Genomic DNA, 9,607 nt, shown 5'->3' on the forward strand with positions numbered 1-9,607 from the left:
TAGAAATATTGGCTCAGGAGTTCCTGAGGAGAAACAATCTTCCAGCTCCACAGTTTTCTGGAGCGCCATGCTGATTTATTCAGTCCTGCAGTGTCACTGAAATGATCTCCCCACATTGGGGTCCTGTGAGGAGTACGGCTGCAGAAGAAGAGTCTTATAAACATCTGAGAGTGAGAAAACCTTCCTGGAAAGGAAAAGTAGGCTGTTTGTTTCCGGGAGCAGGAAGGGGAAGGAAAGCCCGCTGTGGGAAGTTGGAGAGGACAGTAAAAAGGAGGAACAGACTGCGAACCACAATGCACAGATCAGCACCAAGTGCAGGGATTTAAAAATAATGATGAGGATTCGCCTAGGAAACACCATGATTTTAAAGAATGTAAAAAGTGTCTTAATTTAGTCTTTAATGAGCCTGAGTTTCTCTGATCCTCTGCAAGGTCAGGGAACTGGTCTGTGTGTGTGGTTTAGCAGCCTGTTGCTGCACAGATTTTAGTCAAAGCTGAACACAATGGAAAAGATGGAGAACAAATCAAGGAGCTGATGAGAGACGCAGGTTTTCATCCTGACTCACTCCTCCAAGACCAAGGACTGCAGGCTCTCATGGTCTGCCTGGGACCGCCGGGTTAAAGAATCATAAACGCTCCCCCCGAAACTAAAGAAGCACCAGAAACACATTTCTTTTATTTCTTCAGAATGGCAAAAACATACAAATGAGATCAGAATTTCATCCTTAGTTTCAAGGTCTTTACAAATAAATCTGTAACAGAACCTTCAAGTTTCTTAAAGCTTCCATTAACTCAAATTCAAGGGTTTTAAAACACTAAGTATAAACACTAAAACATAATTTCATCTCTTCCTCTTTATTTCAAGACAATATGACGGTATAATATTATCTTTGAATAATTAGATCATAAAATTGGTTTTACTTCATCCACAACTCACAATCTTCCCATCGCTGTGGTCGTCTCTGCTGCTTGTGGCCATTTTCTACAACGGCTTTATTTCCACTCACCTTTTCCCTAATGTGCTTAGATACAGTTTTCAGAAAGTAAATCCATCCATCGGGGATAAGAGCTCAAATACACCCCTGTCAGATAGTCATGGTCTACAATAGCTTCTATCCAAACAGTGTCAATCTAAACAATGATAATTGGTGCTTTATCTGTGGCTCCTCTTGTAAAATGTGAACATTTTGTAAGAAATCATTACCAATTTAAAAAATCCCTCCTGTGGTCACCAGATCTTCACAATGTAATGCTGCTTGAAATGCAAATTAATTTAGAGCTATGATCTTTAAACTGTACTTTTTAACTTAATCTCAAAAGAGTCTATTTGCACCAATCTAATGAGTGAACATGAAGACAATAAATGATATCAACTTTCCCTCAGGTTGTAATTTCCAGCTCTGAGGAAGCATTTGTAGCCAGAGGCAGGCTGGCAGCATTAAAGTGCAGATAAAATCAGTAAAACTTTCAGATAAAAACTATACGTCAGCTGGGAGGAAATAAGGAAGGGGTGTCATCACAGAAAGGGAATTAAAGTTTGAATCCAAACTCAGTTTATTATTGGCTAAAAACATTAGGAGCCACATAGCCTGATAAACCAGACTAAATGTGAGGTTAAATGTGTAATTTAGTTTGGCCCCGATGAATGAGACATCGGAAGACTGATGATGAGAACAACCTGTTGCTTTTCAAACCATGTCTGTTCCTATTGGCCAACGCTCCGACCAATGAGTGCAACTGACTGTGCTGTAGTTAGAGCGACAGAAAGATTGTGGGGGTGTGTAAATAAACAGCCTGTCGGTAAAATGGCAAATACATTCCTCTCAAAAATTAATGAGAGTAGAGCCTCTTCCTGCTCATGTTTCAACAAAAACACCAAGTCTAATCCTTCCAAAACTGATTCCAAAGCTGAGTCAAACGAGAATGTTCAATAGTTGTTCCCATCTTCCTTGTTGTGCTTTCTCCAGCATCGCGCAGCTTTGTCGTCCCGCCCTCAAACTCCCGCCCGCTTTGCATCCAGAAATTCAAAACAAATCTCTGCGTTGTGATTGGCCCGTCAGTTCTAGGGCCTGGGGCATTAATCATGGGTAGACCACTCGCAGGCAAAAATAATTTTTGGCCACTGCGGATGGGGCTAGTTTACTAGGCTAGGGGCCACATGTGGCTCTAGAGCTTCAATTTCATTTTTGTGTGATGTTGATTAGCAAATGAATCAAATTTAAATGAAAAAATATTGAATTACGTTATGAATAAATGAAGTGTAAATATTTGTTTACAATTTATTTTGTGTTGTGCAATTAAAGCAAAAGTAAATAGCTTTTTTTGGAGAGAAACATGCATTTAGATTAAACAACTAATTCATAAATTAGTGGAGATGCAGATTGAAGGAATGAAACAACGAAGATTCTTTTTTTTTAAAGGAGCATTACACAAATCTAAAGGTTAAATCTTTCCTTCTTTCTTTCCTTTTTTCTTTTACATGTTCTAAAAATTGTCCAAAGTTCCTCTGTTTACCACAGTTTGCTCCATGTTTCAGCTCATAGGAGATCATCCAGGTTGGATTCTCATACCGTTAGTGTGGGGAAGACGCGCTGCGCCTCTCCTTCACTTGGCTACTTTGTTAAATCTCTGCCACCATTAATAGTTAATGAGAGAACAAGAAACCAGCCCCAACTTCAACTAAAACTCCATCACAGGCTCCACATAAGAGTAAGAAAATATAATTTGTCCAGTGCAATGGAAAAAAAAAGAAGCCAAACTGGAGTCTGATCTGGATAGAATAAGACGTGAGTAAATATTACGTTAGCTTGTTACATAAGAGATCTGCTTTGGGATTAGCACTCTTGCTGCTATGTTGAGATTAAACCTCTAAATAACAGAGTGCATTTTTTTTCCCCTCTTCTTCCATATCTGTGCACAACCCCAAGCCAGGAACGTGCACAGATAGACACTAGGTGGTGCTAGATTTCCTCCCCTTTTCATTCCCAACCAAAAAAGTGCCGTTTTTACATTTTTTTTTTTAAAAACAGTGTAGCTTTAGTGTATGGCGCGTTTCTTGATTTAAAAACTTTTGCCAAAAATGCTAACTTTTATACTTTTGCACCCCCTCTCGCCTCACCCACCCACCAAACTTTGAATGGTTTGAAATGGTTATTTATTTTATAGACACTGCTGTTTCATTATACTGTGTTCTGTTGTTACCAATCTTATTGTGAAGCCAACCTGCAGAGTGTTCAACATTATTAAAGATGTTTATCAGACAGAGTATGGCTATTAATTTAAAATAGGCTACATAAATGATGTTTAAGCTGTGTGCGTAATAAACACTGCTAGCACAGCTAGCTGCGCTATGTGGCACACTAAGTGCCCTTTTTTTCTACTTGAAAACTGGTTCCCCACAATTTCTGTGCACGGCACTGACCGTAGCAGTGGCTCCATTACAAATGTAAACAAAACTATCTTGGTATTCTGCTAATTTAAAAAACGCAAAGTTTTGCAACCTCAGAATTTTCATTAAATAACAAATACAATAAAAATTGCAAGTGAATATGTTTGTTCATGTGATAACTCAAAAAACATGGCAGCAGTGGATGTAAACACAGGAGCTCTAGTGGGCGCCATCATCCTTCACCTGCTTTCTGTCTTCTTCTTTTTACAAGGCAGTAAGGTTAAAAAAAATTTAAATCCCTTTATTGTCCCACAGTGGGGAAATTATCTCTCTGCATTTAACCTATCCCCTTTGGGAGTAGTGGGCTGCCATTGTGTGGCCCCAGGTGTGGGGTTAGCGGTCTTGCTCAGGAACCCAGAGTGCAGGCTGTGGGGATTGAACCGGGTTTCTGCAACCTTCTCAGAGCACAAACACACTGCTCTAATCACTAGGCCAGTAGATCAGGTGACTCGTGTGATTTGAAAAAAGTTCTCAAGAAAATAAGTTCTGTTCCATTGCAGTTTTGCGAAATGTATAAATTTTGACTATAACCATTAAAACATTTTCGTGAAATGGTTGCAGTGCTTCCACTTAATAACTTATTTTTGTAATGAAATTTGCACAATTTGATGGTGAATGGAAATGCAGGTACTGATCATTTTAACTTGTCACTAGAGGGGGGGGGCAACAGTCTGCTAAAACTGCAAAGTTATACTACGCTCCTTTAACAATCACTGATGCCTCATGGCTCTGAACTGAATAATACGACGATTAGCACATACTAATGATTAGCTGCAAACATACAGTCAGAATATTCATGAATAGGGATATGAATAAGATCTGTTAGTCTTGTAAAATATCCTGGGAGAATGTCGGTTGAGAATTTAGATTATATAAATGTGAACATGCATTTTAAAAAGCATCAATAATCCTGGTGGAGCTGTCATAAACCTGTAAGTTTATAGGCTTTAAACATTCTTACATGTATGAAAAATAATCCGTCTTTTATTATTTAGAACCAGAACATTTTAAACCTGCCGCAGACTTAGAAACAACCAGTATATCTCACCTCTTGTTTGTCTCAGAATGCTGAACTTGAAGGAAAATCAATCGTTTTTTCTGCCTCTCTTCACTCTGCAGGCGTGCTTTGGAGCTGTTAGCCAGGACTTTTTCTTACTATCTGTATAAAAGTTGGACCTAAACGTTCCTGCTGGGAGCAGAGATATAGACGAGGCTTATTGTTTTGTAATGACAGCATTTCTGCTCTGACTCACCTATCCTCTATTTTTAATTTGAATCTCCTCCGTAAACAGAGAAAATGGCAAACCTCCAAAATTTCCGGTCATTTTTTTCCACAGCTGCTCTCGTATCAGATAGATGCAGTTCAGCTTAAACATGGATCTTTGCTCTGAATCCAATCAGTGAATCCGTCCCAAACAGAGCCGCAGGGTGGAACAGGATTCCACCTGAGAGGGACGTCTCCTTTCTCCATCAATCTAAACCAAACAGATCCTCTCAGGATATCATCCTTGCCTGTCCATCTGCTATTTCCACCACACTTGACCCAGATCCATATCCTCCCAGCTCGCCTCTCAGTTTTCAGTCCTCTTCATGCATCATCACCCTTTCCTGTCCTACTCAGGTTTTACCTTCATACTCTCCAATATCCCAGCACATCCCTCTGATGTGATCAGACAGAAAGGCAGATAAAAGAGGTGGGCTAAATACCTTCTGCTTCTGTGGAGCTGTGTTCCTCCCTCATGGCTAATGAGGAGAGGGTGATCTTCAGGGTCAGCCGGGGGTCTTTGGTGCTGCACACCTGGATCGCCGCCTCAGAAGGACACGACCGAACTTCATATCCGTCCTCGGTCATAGCCTGTAAAAAAGAGCTGCATCGTTAATGCTAAGTTCTGAGAAGAAAACACTGCTCAACCTTCATCTGATAAGTTTCAGTGTTTTATTTTTTTTATTACTAATTTGAGGGTAAATAGTTTTACAGATTGCTTTAAAATCAATTGCTTAACATTATGTATTCTGACCAAATGTTTCCTGGACAAGAAATGATGATAATAGTGAAAAAAAAGCAGAGAAAGTGTGATCCTTTGATCTTGTGGGGGGGTCTATATCATCCCACATTAACTTTTCTTTAACATTTAATTTGTGTTTTTTCTATCCTTCATAAAAACCCCACCCTTGATTCATGGATGACTGTGTAATCCCCTAAACCAGGGGTAACCAATTAAAAATCAGCAGGGTCCGAATAAAGAAAATCATCAACCAGTAAAGGTCTGGAGACATTTTTAATTATAATCCATTATTTTAGACAGCATTTAACACGAACATTAAATTAGGTGTTTATGTTTAGGTGTTTTCATCCATGTTATACTTTGAATTTTTAAATAAAGAAATATTTAAAAAACACAACATTTTTCCATTTTTAAATCTAAAGTGTTTTTTGAAGTAGAGAACAACAATCGTTCAGTTTGGTATATAGACAATTTCCGGATTCACATATTTTATTGTTTTCTTTTCTATGTCTTAATGAGAGCAGTGGGCTTTATGCTGCCCTGTAAGGCTTTAAACCTGGGTTTGAATGGAGACAAAGCAATTCTAAAGCAGATATCAAGGTGCTCATTTTGAGCCTGGATCCATATTCGTTTTTGATTCTGTTCATGGTGGAGAATCCTGCTTCATCCTGCAGGTTGAGCCAAAAATACTCAAAATGTGCAGGATCATCTTTGAGCACCATTTCACTTTTCTTTCACCAGTTCACCACAGTTCTTCCAGCAGTCCACACTTTCTCTGCTCTCTTTTTCTCGCCGTCTTCTCCTTCATTCCAATCGCCCGGCTTGCAGCAGGTTTGCCTGCTGTCTAAAAGTTGCTTGCAGCAAAAACCCAGACTGACAGCAGCTCATTGGCTAATCTGTATCACGTGTAGCCTGGTACCGGATGTTCCGGAGCGCTTTACCATGTTAACAGGAGAAGCGGCACAAGTGAAGTTAGACACTGTCATCGGACAACATTTGGTAATTTATAAATGTTTTAAATCAGGTTGGGTCCGGATTAGCCAGCAGGTGGGTCCAGATCTGATGATCTGCCAAAGGAATTAGTATTTTTAGACTTAACATTAGATGATTAGATATTATGCACTTTAAATAATAGACTGCGGTTGTTTTTTCTTATTTTAAATCTAAATTGTCTCATTCCATTGGCAAAGTGTCAACATTTTCTGTTCAAATCAAGAAAAAAATGCACTAATTTCAAGAAAAATTGACTTGTTTAGATTTCAATTTTTTTACAGTGTGACCTCTGCTCTAAATCCTTCTGTCTGAGTAGCAGCTGTTCAGTGTCCAGGAAAGCGAGTGGCTGTGACTAATTTATGTGGAGCCGTGATTATCCAGCTCCTCCTGGAAGCACCTAACTTGACAGCACTGCACCTGCCCACTTTCTCCAACCAGTGGGCTGTGATATAAGGCAAAGCCAGATCATTTCTGCTCAATGTTTAGACCAAGTTCCTCTTTTGATCTGATCTAATCTGCACAGTGAAAGCAGACAGCGTAACATCGTGAAATGGGCACCACCCTAACAGAGTGATAACATTACAGTGGAGCACAGTGTGTTTTTCACCTGGGTGGAAAAATAACATCAGGAAACAACTAATACCTCAAAATAAATGAATATATGTGGCAGATATATATCCATAGTAGTCTTTGGGAGTCTTAAAAAAAGCAGGATATCGAACCTTTAAGTATCCTTTAGTGATTATATTAAACTGAAAAAAAAAGCATTTAATAAGGCAGGTTAGTGAAGCAAAGCCTAGCTTTATGTGACCCGTTCTAAAGGCTGGAAAGATTTCCTGAGCTACGGAGCCATAAACCCGCCTGAGATTCCTCACTTCTTCATTCCAAAATGTTTGTCATTTTTAACAAAACAGTCCTATCAGACTGTTTATCAACTGCAAGTTTTACCAGGTCTAACTTTTTAAAGCTGTACATAATTACAGGTCTGAATAAAAATGATGGAAATGGGAAAATTTGAAAAGTTAAACAGCATATATCAAACAACAGGTTTGCGTTGAATTCTATAAAAACAAAAGAAAGAAAGAAAAAAGGAATGGGATGTCAGCAACAGACTCATTGTTCTCTGCAGCTTCCTTCATGCTGGATCTGCCAGTTTGTCCGTTTCTTTCAGTGGTGTTTCATCTACAGTCTCTCTATCAGGTGAAATGGCTCCATCCATCAGCCTGTCACTCTGCAGGTAGCTGCAGGAAATGGGATCTTCAGATGGCTTCCTCCTTTGATGAGGAAGCACAAACAGCAGCTGTGGGGAGTAATTAACCAAGATGAGGTCACAGGAAGCACCTTCAGCCTCTGAACGGCAGCACTGACTTTGCCAGTGGGACCTGAGTGTCAGGTGGCAGTCCTCTGATGAAATGATCCGTCTGAGTTGGTTTGCGTGAACTCTGAGCTCTGGGAAGCTCTACAGTGACTATAGGGATATTAAATCATTGTTTGCCAGGGTGCGGTGTGGTAGAGCAGGTGACAGAAATATGAAGGCTTTTAGTCCTCGACTCGACTCCCTGATCTCTGCTGCAAGTCTTCCCTCCATCTCTCTCTGCAGCTATACTGTCTAAAATATTAAGAATAAAGGCCATACAATCTTAAAAGTATAACTAAATTAATTGCTGACATTTTTGCTGATGCTGCAGGCAAATTTTGACTGTTTTGTACACAACTAACCTCAAAGTAATTCATCATCCAGGGCCGACAGAAGAAAGCCGATGGATATATTTTTTTTTAGGGGGGATGTTAACTAGAATTAGATTAATGCATTAGATTTTCACACTTGGTTTCTCCTCCATACCTAGCATTTCTGCAGCAGACAGAGCCTGCAAAGGACAGTGTCAACACTGTAAATAAGAGGCTGAGTTTACCGTGGGGAGGAGCTCATTGCTGCTGCGTTTCCACACAGGAGAGACATGTTTTCCTTCGTATAATAAAAACACATTCTTCTTTTCAACAGGGAGCATTCAGGCCAGCTCATTAGCCACGCGCAACATGACAACGCAAAATGGAGAGATCACAACACTCACTGTTCTGTTTGGATACACTATTTTTTCCGCTAGTTCATAAAATAGAAATAAGATTTCTAAAAAAAAATGTATTTTATTGCAGTTCTGCTTTTTAAGACTTGTAGCCACTGTGATCCAGTAGTTCTGTAACAGGAAGGAGAGGTGCTGTATCAAATCAAATCAGGACTGACTGTAGATTTTTTCTACAAAAAAAAGAAAGCAATCCGATCCTTTGGCAGGTTAATAACTTGCAGCAGTAGCTTCACTAACTTTCATTTAAAGACATACATCTCGTTTTTCCTCTTAATCCTGGTCTCTTTTCATGTCCAGTCTATAAACCTTCTGCAGCTTTGGAGACAGGATTTTGTTACCAGCGTGTTGAAGGTGTGGTTGACGTTACCTGGATCTGTAGAGGAAGGTTGGCGCTGATGGTGTACAGCAGCAGCTTGGTGGGCTTTTCTCTGCACATCAGAACCAGCTCCAGGTTCATGTCGCCTTTAATCAGCAGACCTTTGGCCACCAGGCCAACCCGTGTCACCCCGCACAGCACCGATGTACCTTCAGACCTGAGGGCAGGGGGGAAGGATTATCAGACATTACTGATGGTGGAAAACAGACCTGCTGCAGTCAGAAAATGAGTCCTGAGCTACATTTTTAATATTTAACAGCCTAAAAACTGAATTAACCAACTGAATGCAACAATTTAAAAAAGCAAAGTTTACACTTCCTACACTGCAAAAATGATCTGAAAATAAGTAAAAAATTCTTAAATTAAGTGTATTTACTAGGGGTGTAAATCACATCCATCATGGCGATTCGATTCAGTATCGATTTCCTGACCCAACGATTCGATTATTTTCGATACTCAAGAATACACCACGATTCGATTGGCTGGTTAAAATTTTTTTTATTATTATTTTTTTACACCTTACAGGCTAAACAAAGTTTCAAGTTTGAAATAAATCAATCAAAGCTGTGATATCGTTATGCATTTTTTTTTAGAACCAACAGCAAATAACAGAAGTAGAAAAGTTGCATCAAAAAAATACTACAAAAATACTGCACTATTTCAGTGCAATGAGTTCAATGAAATACCTCGGCTCAAGAGTG

General features: G+C 39.5%; 1 protein-coding gene across 2 annotated transcripts in view; it reads right to left on the reverse strand.

The window, feature by feature from the left end:
- The window catches only part of LOC107096603 (spermatid perinuclear RNA-binding protein-like), a 92,633-nt gene that overhangs the window by 33,035 nt on the left and 49,991 nt on the right, over positions 1–9,607 (reverse strand). For both annotated transcript variants that reach the window (XM_015393334.1, XM_015393335.1), the window contains exons 4-5: positions 8,898–9,063; positions 5,155–5,302 (exon numbers count right to left, since the gene is read on the reverse strand). In XM_015393334.1, the coding sequence (XP_015248820.1) occupies positions 5,155–5,302; positions 8,898–9,063 (314 nt within the window). The remainder of the gene's footprint in view (positions 1–5,154; positions 5,303–8,897; positions 9,064–9,607) is intronic.

Source organism: Cyprinodon variegatus, unplaced genomic scaffold, assembly GCF_000732505.1.
Source record: "Cyprinodon variegatus isolate N-32 unplaced genomic scaffold, C_variegatus-1.0 Scaffold636, whole genome shotgun sequence".
In the NCBI taxonomy this organism is placed as follows: domain Eukaryota; kingdom Metazoa; phylum Chordata; class Actinopteri; order Cyprinodontiformes; family Cyprinodontidae; genus Cyprinodon; species Cyprinodon variegatus.